Genomic DNA, 18,695 nt, shown 5'->3' with positions numbered 1-18,695 from the left:
TTAGGTAAGAAGCCACCATCCTGTACCAGGACCCCAACCCCCCACCCCAGCCCCAGCCTCCTGCCTGCCCTCCCTCCCCAGAATCCTTTGCTTTGGAGCAGTACACCCCCACCCTGGCCGAGGTCCGAGTTTCACTCTGCATCTCCCCTTCCTGTCCTTGTTCCTATGATTCTCACCCAACAGTAAGGTCAGGCCGTCTTCATGCTTCTCTTTCTGGCTGATCTCACTTAACATGATTCCTTCAGGCTCCATCCAGGATGAGGTGAAGAAGGTGACTTCTCCATTCTTAGCAGCTGAAACTGCTGGCAGGGGGTGGGTGGGCGGGAGTGACCTGCCAGTCGGGACAGAGAGGGGCAGCAGCAAACATGACCTTCCGTTGTGGATTAAAAGGGTGTTACAGAGGCCGTGTGGTGACACACCTGGCTGAGCACACGTGTTACAGTGCACACAGACCCAGTTCAAGCCCCTGGTCCCCACCTGCTGGGGGAAAGTTTTGCGAGTGGTGAAGCAGGGCTGCAGGTGTGATACAAACAGCTATGCTGTTCTGAGAAACATGCCTTAGAACCAAGCTAGGAGTCCCCAGCCTGGTTGCAGCCCCGGGCCCCACCCCTGCCCCCACCCCACCCCCACCCCCACCCCATGGCTGTCTTCTGCACCTCCACGAGCTGGAAGCAGCTCATCCCCCGCCCAGAACTGGGGCTCAGCCTGAAGCAGGCATTGAGGACCCTCTGCCCTCACCACCACATGCTCCCAGGACCTGTCTATACCCAGCCTTTGTGTGGGAAAAGCAGACCCAGCCTGGGGCAGGGGGCGTCAAAGCTGGGGAACAGGAGGGGGGTCTAACGCTGACTGGCTGTGCAGTTCTTAGCAAGGCCGCCACCTTTCTGAGCCTCCAGTCCCCCCAGTGAAGCTGTCTCCTCCCCACTGGGGTGCCCGTCCAGTGGCCCCGAAACCAGGGCCTCGTCGCTGGTGAAGTTAGTGTCATAGGACCACACAGGGAACAGACAGCTCCTGAACGCAAGCTTTACCCCAATGAGCACCCCAATACACACCCCGACAGCTGCCCCAGGCCAGGCTGCCCAGGAAGTCCGGGCGGCGACTCTGATTACAAAGATACAGGGCAGCTGGGACAGAGACAGCGGGCACAGGATAAGCAGCTGAATTGGGGTGTCTGAGGAGGCCACCCCTGGGGCTGCACTGCTCATCGCTGCCTTCCAAGCCCCACGGGGAAAGGGGGCTCCACCTCGTGCCTGGCCATCCCCAAGCATCTGTGCCGTCCAGGGACAGAGCTGCTGGCTGCTGGGTCTGGGGGCCCTGGAGTAGGAGTCCCTGAAGCTGATGCACAGCCCAGGAGTGTCCGGGGGCTGAGGGGACAGGGCACTGCCTTTACAGACTCTGCCTTCTGCTTTCTTTTTTTCCTTGTTATTAGATAGGACACAAGAATTGAGAGGGTACACATAGTATGAAACACAAGGGCCCGTGCAAGGATCCAGATTCAAGCCCCTGGCTCCCCACCTGTAGGGGGGTTGCTTCATAAGTGGTGAAGCAGGTCTGCAGGCGTCCATTTCTCTATTCCCTCTCTCTATCTTCATCTTCCCTCTCAATTTCTCTCTGTCCTAGACTATTAAAAAAAGAAGGGGGATTGGCCTCCAGGAGCAGTGGATTTATACTGCCATCACTGAGCCGCAGCAACAACCCTGGAGGCAAAAAAGAGAAAAAAGTTGATAGGGGAGAGGGAGAGAGAGACACCTGCAGCCCTGCTTCACCACTCAGGAAGCTTCCCCCCTGCAAGTGGGGATCGGTGGCTTGAACCCGGGTCCTTGAGCTCGTTGTCGCACAGCCTCCTCCTGCTGTCCTACAGACACCTCCGGCGTGGCTGAGCTGTGAGTTGCAGACACTACACACAGTCTGAGGCAGGCAGCAGGGATTAAAGGCAGACGCTTCTTGATTCCAAATGACTCCAGTTCCCTCAGAATTGAGGAAGGGCAGACTCACCCTGAGTCAGGCTTTCAGCTGATCTGAGCAAGACACTTCCCTGGGGGAGATCAGGCTTTCAAAAAAAATTATCTAGTAATGAGAAAGAGAGAAGGAAGGACAGACAGCAAGCATCCCTTTGGCACACACAATGCCGGGGATGGAACCCAGCGCCTCATACGTGGAAGTCCAATGTCTCGGGGCCTTGGTGAGGTCAGATTTTAGGGGTGTTCAAATCCAGCCACACACCAGTTTCTCCCAAATATGGCTGTCTGAGCCCTGCCCAAACCAATGTCCCCAGAATCTCTGCAGAAGTGGCTTTTCAGGGTCCTCAGTGACACTGAGGAGTCCAGTGGGCCAGGAGACCCCCAGACCCCTCCCCAGGCCCCTGACAGACACAGGACACAGAGCAGGCACGCAGCAGCCACTCACAGGTGTGAGTCAAAAAGAACAAACAAGCAAACGCAGAGACTAGAGACAGCTCACTCAGTAGAGCACACTTCCCGCCCGCTCCAGGGTTATCGCTGGGGCTCAGTGTCTGCACTACAAATCCACTGCTCCCGGACGCCATTTTCCCATCTTGTTGCCCTTGTTGTTGTTATTGTTATTGTTGCCACTGATGTTATTGTTGTTGGATAGGACAGAGAGAAATGGAGAGAAGGGAAGACGGGGGGGGGGGAGAGAAAGACAGCCACCTGCAGACCTGCTTCACCACCTGTGAAGTGACTCCCCTGCAGGTGGGGAGCCGGGGGCTCGAACCGGGATCCTAGCGTGGGTCCTTGCGCTTTGTACTATGTGCACTTAACCTGCTGCGCTCCCACCCGGCCCCCAGTAGAGCACACATTCAGCCAGGCACAAGACCCTGGTTTGAGCCCCAGCTCCACGTGGGACAGGTGCTGTGCTGTGCTGTCTCTCCCTTCTCTCGAGGTGTCTGTGTCTCTCCACATCAGGCCTTCGTTTAACTCCTGCGCCACATGGGAGTACTATGCAGGATGAGTGCTGTGCTCTCTCCTCCGTGCCACCTCACCTCCCACCCCACCACACTCCTACAAATCAGGCCCTGGGTTCAATCCCTGGCACCGTGTGGTAGCACCAAGCACAGCACCAGGGAGATCCAGGGATGTGGAGTGCTCTAGTCAGTCTCTCTCTCTCAAAACAAAAACAAAAAACTTGCAGACATCTTTTACAGCACAGGAAGCCAACCGAGTTCAGGGTGAGAGTTAGGCAACTGGAGAAATAAAACTTCAGTTTAAGTCCACACTGGGTCTCTCCAGCCCCGTGACCTTAGAACCCACTCTGAGACCCACTCCCCACCGACAGGACCAGGGGCCGCAGGGGCGACTGTTCAGCTCCGTGAGCCTAAGAGATCATCCCTTTTTAATTAATTGATTAATTCATTAATTTAGAGAAAGAGACCACAGACCACAGCACTTGAACCTGGGTCACACACATGGCAAAACAGCACGCTGTCCAGGTGAGCTATTCTGTAGACACACACACACACACACACACACACACACACACACGGCTTAACTAAGTTTCTGGAAGTTGCCACCTCCCCAGACCGACCACCTGCTCTGCTCTCTCACCCGGTGGGACCCCGGGGCAATTTGAAGGAGCGGATGGGGGGCAGGCTGTGCACGCCATGGTTCTTTGAGGCCTCCTTCGTCCGGGCTCAAGTGAGGACAGGCCATGTCCACTAGTCAGAGCAGGTGACAGCGAGAAATGCCGCAGCCATCGCCCACCCACCCCCACTCTGCCAGCGGGTGCCAGCAGGTGCCCAGGAGGACGATGGGGGAAGGGTCCACATTGGCTCCAGGGCGGAGAGTCTGCCCTCCAGATGTCCCTGCCCCTGGGCGGCTCTGGCGCCAGATGGGGAAACTGAGGCCCGCAGAGGGCGGTGATGGGCGGGGCCGAGTTCTGAAGCCGGGCTGCGGGCGCTGAATTCACCTCTGATGGCCCCCAGGGTCACCCCCCAGCCCCCCGACCCACACCCACCCCGGGGAGGGGACCTTCGGCCTCTACGCTCCTCCTGGCGCCCTGATGTCCCGGCAGAGATGACAGGAGCCGCCACCCGCACCCCAGAGGGAAGTCGCGGCGGGGTGGGGGGTGGGGGAGGAGCGGCGGGAGGATCCCGGAGGACGCGCGGGCCCTTTAAGGGGGGCGGCGCATGCGCGGCGCAGGGTGGGCGGCGGGCGGGGCCGGGAAGGGGCCTTGGCTTGCAGCTGCAGCCGGATTTGTGCCCTCGCACCCGCGCCTTGTCGCCCTGTCGCCGCTGTCGCCAGTCGGCGCTGCGCCAGCCCCTCCAGGGTCTGGGACCCCCCCTGGGCCCCCTAAGGTCCCCCAGCGCCCCGGGTCCCCCCAGCACCCCCAGATCCCCTCCCAGGTCCCCAGCACCCCACATCCCTGCCCGGGCCCCCCAGCATCCCAGATCCCCGTCCGGGCTCCCCCGCAGCATCTCCAGCACCCCACATCCCTGCCCGGGCCCCCCAGCATCCCAGATCCCCGCCCGGGCTCCCCCGCAGCATCTCCAGCACCCCACATCCCCGCCCGGGTCCCCCCAGATCCCTGCCCAGGTCCCCCCAGACCCCCTCCCAGGTCCCCAGCACCCCACATCCCTGCCCGGGCCCCCCATCATCCCCAGATCCCCGCCCGGCCCCCCCCAGCACCCCATATCCCCGCCTAGGTCCCCCCAGATCCCCGCCCGGGTCCCCCGCAGCACCCCCGGCGCCCCAGATCCCCGCCCGGCCCCGAGACAAAGCCTCCGGTTGCGGGGACCCCCGCTCGTCCGCTGCTCCCGCTGCTCGGCGCGAAGCTTCTGCAGAAACCGCCCCCCAGATCCGGGGTGGGGACCCTCTGCGACCGCGGGCGGAGCTGCTGCCTCAGTGTCCCCGCCGCGCCATTGTTCCAGGGGCGCTCGGACCCGGGGCTGCCGGCGATGGTGTGAGCGTCCCCCGCCTGCCGGACAGCCCGGGGCGCCCATGTCCCGGCCCCCGAGGGGGGGCGCCGGCCCGTGAGCAGCGCCCGCCATGCCCGGGGGTCGCAGGGCCGCGGGGGCCGCCCCCTCGCCGCCGCGCCGCCTGGAGCCGGACTCCGGGGAGGGGACGGAGGAGCCCGGCCCCGCAGAGGAGGACGGCGACGAAGACCTGCGCGATGGCGGTGTCCCCTTCTTTGTCAACCGCGGGGGGCTGCCTGTGGACGAGGCCACCTGGGAGCGCATGTGGAAGCACGTGGCCAAGATCCACCCCGACGGCGAGCGGGTGGCCCTGCGCATCCGGGGGGCCACGGACCTGCCCAAGGTGAGGGGACACAGGGACATGGGGACAGACCACCCGCCTGCAGGGCGGGAAGCCCAGACCACAAACACAGGCAGAACTTAGCCCCCCCCCCCACACACAAACCCAGGGGGTCAGGCCCTGCCACCCGGACACTGGCACACGTTTGGGGGTGCTGGGTCACTCAGTGCCCTGTGGCATCATGTTTGCCCAGCAGAGAGCCGAGGAGCCCCATGCAGGCTCAGAGTGGGAGAAGTATGTCACCTGTTAGTGGCCCTGCAGTCCTGAGCAGCAGGTGTGACTTGAGGCACCCTCTTTTTTTTTTTTAAATAATTTATTTCTTTACTGGGGAATTAATGCTTTACATTCAACAGTAAATACAATAGTTTGTACATGCATAACATTTGGGGTACCCTCTTGCAGGGACATGGAGGTCTCAGGAGGGACTTGAGGGCCCTCGATCAGGCCAGGGACCTCACCCTCAGGAGCCAGCTGGCGAGAGCAGGGCATCAAGGATGGGTGGCTTCCCGCGTGTGGCTACGCCGATATCAGCATGGCCCCACGATGGCCAAGGCTGTGTCCAGTTCATCACCAGCCCCTAGGGACGGGGCTGTGTGCCCCAGAGGGTGCTGGGAGGCCCCAAGCCCTGAGAGCTTGTGGAAGTGCAGAGTGGGTTTTTATTTAATTCTTTTTTTTTTTTTTTTTTTTAGCATCATAGTAAAGACAAGGGAATCTGGCCCCAAATGTAGCGGCCTGGGACTCTCCTGGGGATGAGAGCAGAGCCCAGTGTGCAGTCTCTGCTTCCCGGCTGCCCAGTTGGTCAGGAGAAGGCCACTGAGGGGATGGGGCGGGGGAGACTTGGAGCCAGTAGCCAGCTTTGTTTTTGCCATGTTGTTGTCTTCTGAGACAAGGGGCTGCAGAGGTTGGAGGCCGGGCAGCTTCAGCTGTTTCCGCAGGAAATGAGAAGCCGACTGGATTTTGGAATTTGTTTAGCTAATCCCATGGGTTAAAATTATTGCTAGTATTTAATGCAAGAGAGAGAGAGAGAGGAACAGAGAGAGATAGAAAAGGACAAGGTAATGTGTATGCTTAACCCGGTGCAACACTATGCAGCTCCTCCAGTATTTAAGTCTCTCTCTCTCTCTCTCTCTCTCTCATCTTTATTTACTGGATAGAGACAGCCAGAAATTCAGAGGGAAGGAGGAGATAGAGAGGGAGAGAGACAGAGAGACACCCGCAATCCTGCTTCTCCACTCGGGGAACTTTTCCCCTGTAGGTGGGGACCGGGGCCTCAAACCTGGGGCCCTGAGCACTGTAACATAGGCGTTCAACCAGGCGCGCCACCACCAGCCTCTCCAGTATTTGATTCTTGAAGTGAGCACTGAGGTGAGGCTTCTTGAACACATCCTGGAAGCTGTCACAGAAGCCATTTGGGCCTTGAGGTGTCTGGCTTGGGCAGGCATGATGTTTGCAGGGACCCTGAGCCAAGAATGGAGAGCGAGCGGGAGATGTCACAGCACAAGCGAATTCCTGGCATCTTTTCAGGGGAGAAGTGAGGCAGTTTGGGGACAGAAGCTGTGAACCCACACGGCAGCTGGCAGTGAGGGCCGAGCCATGGCTCCCCACTCCGCACCCCTCTGCCCGCCTCTCCCCTGTGTGTGTGACCTGCCCTGCCCAGTGTCTGTGCCTCAGTTTCCTGTGATGTGAAATGATAGTGCGAGCCACACCCACTGCACTGCAGGTAGCACTGGGAGGATCTGATGGGGTGATTGTGGGGCGAGGGGTACTTACACTGCACCCAGTCCCCCCAGGGGTGTGTATGCACCCCCCCAGGTGCTTTAGTCATGGTGGAAGCAGTGGTGCCCGGGGGATGAGGCAGCATTTCTAGAAGGTTCCCAGATCCCAGACAGTGACAGCAGGTGGGGAGCCCCTGCTTCGTGCCCTGCCCTGTGCTCAGGCCCCAGAGTGCTGTCTGTCTGGGCAGTGCTGTCCATCATCTGTCTAGACCCTGCTTCCCGCCCTCCCTCACTCCTGGCTGTCAGCCCTTCTCCCCTCCCAAGTCCCCTGTGTGCTGGGCAGGGGAACCTGCCTCTCATAGGAGGTTCCCTGGGGTGCCTGGGCGGTGGAGGAGGGCCTGACCCCCAGAACCTGCTGCCCCCACTTGCCCCGTCCCCTGGGGTGTTGGGTGTCCGAACCTGGAGGATTTGGCTTAGGATTGAGTGGGGGTGGGGGGGTATGTCAGCCTCTACCCCCACTGGCACTGGCCTTAGCAGCTGGGTCCTGGGGTCGTCCTTTGGGAGGTGGCGGCGTCTCTACCAGCACTGCCAGGGGTCACACAGGCCCTCACTCAGGTACAGGGCACTCCCGCCAGCTGCCATTCCTCCAGCTCCTCTCCACGCCCCACCCCTACCCTGGAGCTCCAGGGCCCCTGTGGCATGGGGTGTTCAGGCAGGAAGAAATGCCCCCAATTCTGCAAGTGCCCCCCCACACACATACTTCATGACTTGAGAGGCAGCATCTGGCTGAGGAAGGGGTCGTGTAGCTTCCTGCGGTGGGGTCTCAGCTGCCTGGGACTGCCCGGACAGGAAGGAGGGGACCAGCCAGCGACAGAGGAAGCTCATACACGCTGTCGTGTGGGAACCGACCCTGGCAGAGCCGACCCATCCCGTCTGCCCGTCCCGCCTCCCATGGTGTCGCAGGCTACGGGTCACTCCCCTGCAGTCAGGGCGCCCGCAGGTTCAAGCCCATCCCCAGGGCTCTGGAGAGACTTGGTGCTCTGGTGTCTTTCCTTCTCTGTCTCTGTCACTGTCGTCATCTGATAAAGTCAACCACAATAAGGGCAAATAAATAAGACTGCTTCATGGCCTCGGCACCTCCACCGGGCAGCCCAGCCTCACCTCTGGGATGCTCTAGCCCTCCCAGAGGGCACCCCAGTCTGGTGGGGGGTGCTGAGAGGAGGCTGCTTCTGATTAGCTCCAGCACCTGAACCAGAGTGAACACCAAAACCATAAGCACGTGACCCCATTTTAATTTTTGATTATTGCTGGAGCCCGGTGCTGGCACAGCTCCACCATTCCCAGTGGCCTTTTTTCCCCCTCTTCTTTTGAGAGAGGGTGAGAGGCCAGGAGAAATGGAGAGATAAGAAGACAGACACCTGCAGTGCTGTTCCACTGCTCTGGAAGCCCCCCATCCCTGCAGGGGCTTGAACCCGGGTCCTCACAGATGGTAATGGGTGTGCTCAGCTGTGGGCCCAGGCCCAGGCATTGACAGTTTGGTTAACCTTTGAATATTTAAAACTCAGCAGTTGTGGGGGGTGGGGGGCAGCTTTGTTTTGCTGGAAATTGTACAGACCAGAGGCTGCAGGGGGCAGGGGCAGGGGTGTGTGGCTGGTGGAGGCCTGAGCTGGGCTTCCAGAAGAGGGAAGAAGAAAGGGGAAGCTTCACGGGGGACGGAACAGGTCTGCCGGTGTCTCTTTCCCTCTCTGTCTCCCTCTTCCCGATCAACGTGTGTCTGTCCTGTCAAATAAAGAAGCAAGAAAGGAGAGGCAGCGGCTGGGGAGGCGGGCGGGGCCCCGAGGCCTCTAAGCCAGGTCCAGGCGCCCGTGGGTGCGGGTTCCTGCTGTGACGGCTCTGTCTTGCCCCCAGATCCCCATACCGAGTGTGCCTGCCTTCCCGCCCTCCACGCCAGTCCCCGAGCGCCTGGAGGCCGTGCAGCGCTACATCAGGGAGCTTCAGTATCCTGTCGTGGACGGGCTCACCCCTGCATCAGAGTCCCCTCCTGCCCTGGGCCTCACCCCTGCACCTCAGTGTCCCCCCTCCTGCCCTGGACCTCACCCCTGCAACAGAGTCCCCTCCTGCCCTGGGCATCAGCCCTGCACCTCAGTGTCCCCCTACTGTCCTGGGCCTCACCCCTGCACCTCAGTGTTCCCCCTCCTGCCCTGGGCCTCACCCCTGCATCAGAGTCCCCTCCTGCCCTGGGCCTCACCCCTGCACCTCAGTGTCCCCTTCCTGCCCTGGGCCTCACCCCTGCAAAAGAGTCCCCTCCTGTCCTGGGCATCAACCTTGCACCTCAGTGTCCCCCTACTGTCCTGAGCCTTACCCCTGCAACAGAGTCCCCTCCTGCCCTGGGCCTCAGCCCCTGCACCTCAGTGTCCCCCTCCTGCCCTGGGACTCAGCCCTGCAACAGAGTCCCCCTTCTGTCATGGTCCTCACCCCTTCACCTCAGTGTCCCCCTCCTGCCCTGGGCCTCACCCCTGCATCAGAGTCCCCTCCTGCCCTGGGCTTCACCCCTGCAACAGAGTCCCCCTCCTGCCCTGGGCCTCAGCCCTGCAACAGAGCCCCCTTCCTGCCCTGGGCCCTCATTTATGCAAGACAGTGTCCCCATCCTGCTCTGGGCCTCACCTCTGTACCTCACTGTCCCCCTCCTGCCCCGACCTCACCCCTGAAATTAGTGTCGCTTCCAGACCCACCAGGAAGCCCTTAACCCGCCACTCAGGTACAATCACACAGGAACACAGTTCTTTGAAATCAAGAAGAGCAGACCTCTGACAGGGTAAGTGTGGGGGCTCTGTCCCATTCCCGCCCCCTTGTTCCCACCCCAGCCCTGGCCCCTGCACCCTGCCTGCTTGAGGAGAAGCCCGCTGGGGAGGGGGCCCCCCAAGAGGCCATCTTGGGGGACTCTGAGAGGACAAGACAGGGGCCCCCAGATGCAGCGAGCCTGGGCAGGGCCTGGCGGGCACGGACTCGGGCACGGGGGGCATCTGCAGTGGCGCCCATAGTCAGTTTGGGGGAGTTTCTGGAGGTGCCCTGAGATCCGGGCAGGCCGGGCCGGGTTCCAGCTCCCGGGAGCGCTTGCAATTGATCCAAGCTCTGCAGCCCCAGGGTTGGGTAGGGGTGACAGACAGATGGCAAGTTACCCCACCCCGTCCTCCCCTCCCCCTGCACCAGGCACCTCCAGAGGCTGGCAGGTCTGCCTGCCCAAATTTATGTCCTGTCCCAGGCCTTTGTAAGGAGGGGGTGGGTGGGAGGAGGAAGTGAGGAGAGGGGAGGGCAGGGGAGGTGAGAGAGGCCTCCTTCCTCATCCTGCCCAGGGCTGGGGGCTGGGACTGGGTCTCTGCCCTTCTTGCTGACCCCCTTCCCCTGTGACTGGGGGCCCAGTCCTCACACCCCCTCCCCCCCCAGGCTGATGGACCTGGCCAAGGAGATGACCAAAGAGGCCCTGCCCATCAAATGCCTGGAAGCCGTCATCCTGGGGATGTATCCTCCACAGCTGGGGTGCACAGGTGGGGGGCCCAGAATTCCCCTCTGCCACAGTGGTGTGGCAGCAACTCCTGTCCTCCTAACTCGGTCTCAACACCCAGGGACTTGGCGCGGAAGTGAGAGCGCCAGGTGGAGGTGAGGCAGCCCCCCACGGCTCAGCTGCTGGCTCCCAGGCAGCCTCTGTTCATCTGTTCAGCCCCATGGACGCCGCCATCCAGTTCTCTGCACCCCAGTCAGGACGTCACAAGGGCTGCTTAGAGAGGCAGGTCACTCCATCCCCACCAAGCTGGCATTGCCCTGTGGGCAGAGGAGCCTGACGTATCCCCCGGCCCCATCAGAGCAGGGCTGTGTAAGTGCTTCTCTCCTCACCCCCGTGGGCCCAGGACTGAGCCCCAGTTTCCTCAGCTTCTCTGGTTTTATTAGAGAAAATTTGGCACGTGCCAGCAGAGCAGTCTAGTGAGGCTCAGCTCATGCCCATCCCCCAGCTTCACCAGGACCCCCTCAGTTTCACCAGAGCTGCAGAGGGTGGGGCTGGAGGGGGTGCTCACAGACTGAGGAGGCTGAGAAGATGAGGGGCAGAGAGAGGCTCACAGAGTCTCCAGAGAAGACTGATTAAGGGCTTCCACACAGACAGACAGACAGAGGGCCAGCTGCCTGCAGGGGCTGGGGGAGGGCAGGCCTGCCACGTCCTCTGTGACGGGCCATTGGTTGGGAATGCTTGACTCATCCATGGGGCTGGCCTGAGAGTGGCCCCCACTGTCTCTTCAGGACCCCGAGGTCACTTCCCCAACTCCTCCTGCCGCCTCCCTGCAGGGGGAGTGTTTGGCTGGGCAGGACCATGTGACCGCTTCCAGGGGCAACAAGGAGGCTTGTGGGCAGAGAGAGAACAGTGGCACCTCTGTGCAGCCAAACCCACCCCCCCCCGTGTTTCCACGGCACAACCACACGACTGGGACGCTGCTGTGACCTGCCGCTGCCCAGTCACTTTGATGGTCTCAGTGCTGGTGACGCGGCTTCAGAGTGGAAGTTGGGTGCTGGGGATGCAGAATCCAGGCTCACACCTGAGCACTCACTCACTGAACCTCTCGGAGCCTGTCACCTGAGGCTGTTGGGACGAAAGTTACCACACGGGTGCTGAGGGACTCCAGGTGCAGTGTCCCAGTGTGGCCTCAGCCCTGGGCCTTACCTGTGCTGTCTCTGTCTGTTGTCGAGAAGAATTATAATCTTTTAAAATTTATTATCTTTATTTATTAGATAAAGACAGCCAGAAATAGAAAAGGGGAGATACAGAAGGAGAGAGAGAGACAGAGAGACACCTGCAGACCTGTTCACCATTGGTAAAGCTTTCCCCTGTGGGTGGGGGCTGGGGGCTCAAACCTTGGTCCTTGGTCCTTGTGCATTGTAACGTGTGCGCCACCACCTGGCCCCGTGAGAAGAATTTTACTGAGCAACTATTATGTGCTAGGCCCTGAGCTAGAGCAAAGAGCTTGGCAGGCCAGGCCTCTGTCATCTAAAACTAACATCTTAGCAGCTAAGACAATCTATCAGTCAGCAAAGAAACACAGTTACAGATTGCAGTGGGTATCTGGGGTGTGTGTGGGGTGGGATTAACAGAAATGCTGACTTTCTTTGGGAAGAGAGCCGGTGGAGTGACACCCAAGCTCCAGTGCAGGGCAGAGCCCACCGGACGAGGCTGGCGCAGAGAGGTCTTGGGTTGAATGGGGAGAGTGAGCGTGGAGAGTGAATGGGGAGAGAGGCTGGGTGGGTAGCTGGTCTTCCTTAAGCTGCAGAGAGCTGGGGGGAGGGGGGCAGCCCAGGGGCCTGGAAGAAAGAAAGGAGGGGATTGTCTGGGAGCCAGACAGAGCTGAGAGGGGCCTCTTGTCCTTCCTCCGCCACCAGGAAGCCTGCCGTTTACACTGAAGGGCTCCTGTTTGCTGTTAGAACCTGAACATCCTGGCAGCTCTGACCCCGCGGGTCAGAGTCACTGAGCATCTACTGTGTGCCAGGCGCCACTCAAGCCGTGGGTCACCTCTCCCCGGGGGTGCTGTGCCCCAATCCCCCAACTTTTCTTTAACTGGGTGCCCCGGCCAGTTACCTCACCAACAGCATGCCCTCGCTGGACCGCTTCCCCATCAGCTTCAAGACCTTCTTCTCAGGGAACTATTTCCGCCACATCGTGCTGGGGGTGAGCTACGGGGGGCGCTACGGGGCGCTGGGCATGAGCCGGCGTGAGGACCTGATGTACAAGCCGCCCGCCTTCCGCACGCTCAGCGAGCTGGTGCTGGACTACGAGGCCGCCTACGGGCGCTGCTGGCACGAGCTCAAGAAGGTGAAGCTGGGCCAGTGCGTGTCCCACGACCCGCACAGCGTGGAGCAGATCGAGTGGAAGCACTCGGTGCTGGACGTGGAGCGGCTGGGCCGTGAGGACTTGCGCAAGGAGCTGGAGCGCCACGCCCGCGCCCTGCGGCTCAAGGTCGGTCCTGCCTGGCTGCCGGGTGGCCCCGCCCGTCCCCTTGCAGAGGTGGCCGCAGCCTGGACGCTCCTTCAGGGCTGGTCCCACTCGTGCTGGGGTGGTCCGCAAGATGGGCAAGGAAGGCCTCCCGGAGGCGGAGGCAGAAGGAATGAGATTAGAGGGCAGGGCTTGGAGGAGGCCTGTGGTGGACACTGCAGATGGCAGGGACCCTGTGAGTGGCTGTGGGGACCCTTTGGTGGAATCTCAGCCCTTCTGAAGGGGACAGGAGGGTGGGGTGGAGGTGCCCTGACTCGGCCCTCTAACTGCCACAGAGAGAGGGAGAGGGAGAGGGAGGGAGAGAGAGCGAGAGGGAGGGAGGGAGGGAGAGAGAGAAAGAGAGAGAGAGAGAGAGAGAGAGGGAGAGAAAGAGAAAGGGAGGGAGAGGGAGGGAGGGAGAGAGAGAGAGAGGGAGGGAGAGAAAGAGAAAGGGAGGGAGAGGGAGGGAGGGAGAGAAAGAGAGAGGGAGGGCGAGAGAGAGAGAGAGAGAGAGGGAGGGAGAGAGAGTGAGGGAGAGAGAGACAGAGAGAGAGGTGGGCCAGCAATCCCAGAGGAGGGAAAGTTACAGGAAGCCCTACAAGGGGTGGAGTACTGCACTCTCCTTGGCTCCCCTTAGCCTGGGGTATCTCTGCAGTGTGCCCTCCACCACTGCCTGGCCACTGCCACACCTGGCAGCCTGGCATCCCAACCATGAACACGGCATCTTGGCTTCAGTGAGGGAGGCTGCGGGCAGCTGTGAGAGCACTGCTTCCAGAGCAGAGAGGACTGGAGGTGCTGGGGCATGGGGAGCCCACGGGCTTGCAGGGGGGGAACGGGAAGGGACAGGCTCATCACAGGTGCTGGCAGTGCCTGTGGGCATGTGAGAACTAGCAAGCCTGCCCTGCCAGCCAGCCCAGCTCCACGACCTTGTGGGGAGGTGGCGCTGTGTGGCCGCGTCTTCAGGGAAGCAGGGGGGCTGTATAGAGAGTGGCTAGTTGGGATTTCTCTTTTTACTCATGTATATGTTAATCTTATCATTAGAATAGAGGTAGAACTTGGTGGTCCAGGAGGTGGCGCAGGGAATAGAGCACTGACTCTCAAGTGTGAGTTCCTGAGTTCACATGTACCAGAGTGATGTCTGGGCCGTTCTCTCTTCCAGTCTTTCTCATGAATAAATAAAATACTTAAAAAAAAAAAAAGAAAGAAACAGGCAGTCGGGTGGTAGCGCAGTGGGTTAAGCTCACGTGGCGCAAAGTGCAAGGACCGGTGTAAGGATCCTGGTTCGAGCCCCCGGCTCCCCACCTAGAGGGGAGTCGCTTCACAGGCGGTGAAGCAGGTCTGCAGGTGTCTGTCTTTCTCTCCCCCTCTCTGTCTTCCCCTCCTCTCTCCATTTCTCTCTGTCCTATCCAACAACAACAACAGCAATAACAACAATAAAAAACAAGGGCAACAAAAGGGAATAAATAGTAAATAATAATAAATTTAAAAAGAAAGAAAATATATTTTTTAAAAAGAGCAAACTTGGACGATAGGGAGAGAGACATCTGCTGCCCTGCTTCACCACTCATGATGCTTCACCCCTGCAGGTGGGGATCGAGGGCTCAAACCTGGGCCTCACACGTGGCGTCTGTGTGCTATACTGCTTGTGCCACTGCCTGGTTCCCTATTTATATTTTCTTTATAAAGGGTGAGAAGCAGGGAGATGGAAAGAGCGAGCGGGCAAGAGGGCTGAGAGACGAGAGAACCACCTCACTGCTCACGGAGCTTCTTCATGCAGCCGAGAGAGGGTGGGATGGAGAGACAGACACCTGCCCCTGCTTCTCCACTTGCAAAGTGTGGCCCCTGCAGACGGGGACCTGAGCTTTGAACCCAGATCCTTGCACGTGGTAATGTGCACTCGGCCAGGTGCGCTGCCACCTGGCTCCCAGAACCCTCTGGCCAGAAAGCCGGGGCAGTGGGAGCATGGCTGGAGGCCCCCTGGCCTCTGGGGACAGCCCTGGACTAATGCTGACACGTGTCTTTTCTTCCCCCAGATTGGTAAAGGTGCCGGCCCGCCCTCGCCCACCAAGGACCGGAAGAAGGATGTGTCCTCCCCGCAGAGGGGCCAGTCCAGCCCCCACCGCAGGAACAGCCGCAGCGAGAGGCGGTGAGCCATGGGGACACTCTCGGGGCCCCTACTCTCCACTGCTAGACCCCACTGCTGTCCACCCTCAGCAGGAGGGCCTGGCTGGGAGGACTGAGAAGGAGGTGGGCTGAGTTTCTCTCGGAACCCCCCGGGGGGATGGGGTGCCTGCCATGGGGCAGCTCGAACCCAACTTTCACCCCATCTAGATGGCAGAAGCCGCCCATTACAGTGCCAGCCCTCTCCCGGCCCCCTCCCTGCCCCTTCTCTGATCTGCCTTCTGAGGTCACTGGCTCCTGCTCTGAGGTCACGTCATTCAGAAGCTGCCTCTCCACTATGCTTAAGGGTCACCAGGGTTTCTTTTTTCTTTAATTTTATATTTATTTATTTTCCCTTTTGTTGCTCTTGTTTTTTATTGTTGTTGTAGTTATTATTGTTGTTATTGATGTTGGATAGGACAGAGAGAAATGGAGAGAGGAGGGGAAGACAGGGGGAGAGAGAGACAGACACCTGCAGACCTGCTTCACCGCCTGTGAACCGACTCCCCTGCAGGTGGGAGCCGGGGTTCGAACCGGGATCCTTATGCCGGTGCTTGTGCTTTGTGCCATGTACACTTAACCCGCTGTGCTACTGCCCGACTCCCTCACCAGGGTTTCTCAACCAGCCGACCTTTTCGGGTAGAGAGAAAGAGACACATTTTCCTGGGCTCGAGTTTCACATAGCTGTCTCTGTGTTACATTCTATACTTTGATGGTGGGAATAGTGTGCAACTATGCCCCTATGATTTTATCGTTGTCTAAATGACTATTAAATCACCAATAAAGTTAGAGAGAGCGGGGTAGGGCAGGGCAGCACAGCAAGGATTTTCCCTGAAGTGTGGTGGGGTCTGGGGATGAGCTGTCAGCTTTGTCCGCGAAAGGCCATGGCAATGTTCAGGGGCGGCTCAGGTCCCTATGCCCCCAGATGCCTCCGCGGACCCTCTGCTGCAGTCTCGGGAGAAGGGGCCCCTGGGGGCAGGACCCCCCAGCCCCCGCCCCGGGGCAGCTGGCCCCAGCCTGACCTGTGCTCTGCTGACTCCCTGCAGGCCCTCGGGTGACAAGAAGCCTGCTGAGCCCAAAGCCATGCCGGACCTCAACGGATACCAGATCCGGGTGTGAGGCGGGGAGGCCCCCGAAGTCACCCCCACCCCGCCCGGCCCGGGCAGAGATGTGCCCGCGGTGGAGAGGGTCTCAGCCACGCCCTCCATTTGGTCACGCCCCCTGCGATGAACCACGCCCTCTCTCCGGCCACGCCCCTGTCGGTGAGCCACGCCCCTCCGGGGCCGGAGGCGGTATTGTATTATTATTTCGTAACTCCACTGAGTTTAAGGATGGAAGAAGGACTGGACAAATGGGTCAGCCGGTGGCTGGAGGGAGCGCCCAGTGTTGGGCGGGCAGGGCGCTGTCCCTGTCGTCTGTGGGACTTTGGGGCGGGGGGGGGGTAGCTGGCCCCCCAGGCTCAGGAAGCAGGGTAGGACTCCCCGGGAAAGGCAAGGCTGGCGGCGGAGGCCATGGCTAGGGAGGCCGCAGGCGGGCCGGGCCTGAGCTGGAGAGGACCACGGGGAGGCCGGCTTGCTGGAGCAGGGGCTCAGCCTGCTGGGTGGTGGTCCTCCCCAAGGTCCCTGGGTTGGCACTGCCCCCGGGTCCTGGACCAGGGCTCCTGGACTCACTCAGTGGCCGTCAGGGTCGCCGGGGAGGGAGGGGCGGGGAGAGGCTGGCAGGCAGGGCTGCTGTGGGGCAGAGAGACTGGGTGTGGGGACAGCGGAGTGGGGGGGTGTAGGTGGTGGGAGGGGGCAGCTCTCTGTCAGGGGGGCTGGGAGGAACAGGAGGAAGTGAAGCGCTGTGGGGCAGTGGGGCTGGGTGGGGAGCGCTGCCAAGGAAGTAGGTACCAGCTAGAGGTGGGAAAGGAAGGGGGAGAATGAGGTGGTCTGGGGGTGCAGGCAGGGGCCCCCAGTTTCTCTCCAAGCCAGCAGCCCTGGGCCCAGAGCCAGATGCCATAGGGAGAAGCTCCAGGGCCCCTGAGGAAGAGCTGTAAGGGGAGTTGAGGCAGAGAAATGGGGAATGGGGGGACCCCTGGGTGGGGGGGCTTCCCCAAGAAGGGCCCCTCTGCTCACCCATTCCCAGCTGAATGGGGCCCTGGGGGTGGGGGTTACACAGGTGCTTTCTGTCCTTGTTTTATCTTTCTCATGTAGCCCCCCTCTTCCCCCGAGTGTTTACAGGGCTCTGCCCCCACGGGTGGGCGGGCCTGGCTGCAGATTTTGGGGGGGTTGAGGCAGGGACTTTGGGGCCTTAGTCACATGCTCCTATCACTTCATCTCACCCCTGGGAGCAGGAAGCCCAGAGTGGAGCTTCTGGCTGGGGGGGAAGGTCTAGGGGGCACTGAAGGCAGGGGCAGGAGGGGTGACCTCAGAGTGTCCCCACACCTGGGCTGGCCTAGTCGGGGTGCTGGGTGCACCTCCCCCATCGGCCGGTGGTCGTCTCCTTGGCCTCTGCAGTCAGTCCCTCTCCTCTCCTCCGTCACGCCAGCGGCCTGGCCCGAGTAGAGGAGCCCTGGATGGGGGTCTGAGCCCCTGCCCAGCCTCTAGCCTGTACCCCAAGGCCCCCGGCCACCACAGCAGAGGGGCTTCCAGGCCCAGTGTTGGGGCGCAAACCAGCCAGGCCATCCTGGGGAGCTGGGCTGGGAGGCAGCCCCGAGGTGCTAGCTGCGGCCAGGGTGGACCCCGCTGCTGGTGCCCCAAGTGCCCGCCTGGCAGTCTGAGGAGCACAGTGCCCGGCCATGGGATGGTGACTGTGTCTTCTAGGCCGTCCCTCCTGTTCCCACGTCAGTATTGCCACAGTCCCCACACTTCGTCTCATCCCTGTTCACGTCCCGTCAGAATGAATAAAGTCCCCTAGCTCTGTTTGGGCTGGGGGGAGCCACAGTGTGAAGCCTGTTGCCTGACGGGGGGGGGGGGGGGGGGAGTCTCCCTGCCCTGCAGCTCAGCTGGACCTAGGGCTCAGCCCCCCAGTCATGGGGGATGGGTGACCCTTGACTTCAGGCTGCAGGGCCCCAATTTCCTTCGGATACAGCTGTGCAGGGTGGAGGGAAGCTAACGCCCCAACCACTGCCCCCATGTCCCCCCCCCCAAACACGCCCCTTTCTCGATGCCTGGGTGGGCAGGGTGGCTGGCGCCCAACACCCCCAGTCAACTGGCCGGCAAATCCCCTGCTATGGGTGCTGCCGAGTGGTGCCGGGGCTTGAACCCAGTCCCTGCACACAGCGTGTGCTCTAGCAGGTGGGCCGTCTCCTGGCCCCAGGAACTGTCCAGAGCTGTGCAAAGCAGTGGTAGCAGAACCCAGCAGTGACAGGGGCTAAGAAGCAAGCCACTGGCCCTGCTCCTGATGGCAGGAGGCGTGGCGCAGCTGCTGGCCTGGCAGGTGGTGAGGACAGCTGGTGTGAGGGCAGGCACCCCTGCAGCCATGTGGGAACAGAGGCTCCCTGCAGGCCGCTCATGACTGGCTGGGCGGGGGCAGGCACCAGCCTGAAGCTCATGTTCCAAT

The 18,695-nt window shown here is 60.9% G+C and overlaps 1 protein-coding gene across 1 annotated transcript; it reads left to right on the top strand.

Moving 5' to 3' along the window:
* The first annotated feature begins 4,134 nt into the window (after positions 1 to 4,134).
* LOC103119808 (tubulinyl-Tyr carboxypeptidase 1) lies at positions 4,135 to 18,083 on the top strand. The gene is made up of 8 exons (XM_060181335.1): positions 4,135 to 4,329; positions 4,661 to 5,273; positions 8,894 to 8,982; positions 9,744 to 9,800; positions 10,430 to 10,504; positions 12,599 to 12,980; positions 15,029 to 15,141; positions 16,202 to 18,083. The coding sequence occupies exons 2-8, from the start codon at positions 5,004 to 5,006 to the stop codon at positions 16,272 to 16,274; spliced, it is 1,059 nt and encodes a 352-aa protein (XP_060037318.1). The 5' UTR covers positions 4,135 to 4,329; positions 4,661 to 5,003; the 3' UTR covers positions 16,275 to 18,083.
* The last annotated feature ends 612 nt before the right edge of the window (positions 18,084 to 18,695 follow it).

Source organism: Erinaceus europaeus, chromosome 22 (assembly GCF_950295315.1).
Source record: "Erinaceus europaeus chromosome 22, mEriEur2.1, whole genome shotgun sequence".
NCBI classification, from domain to species: Eukaryota; Metazoa; Chordata; class Mammalia; order Eulipotyphla; family Erinaceidae; genus Erinaceus; species Erinaceus europaeus.
This window is presented reverse-complemented; position numbering and strand designations above follow the sequence as displayed.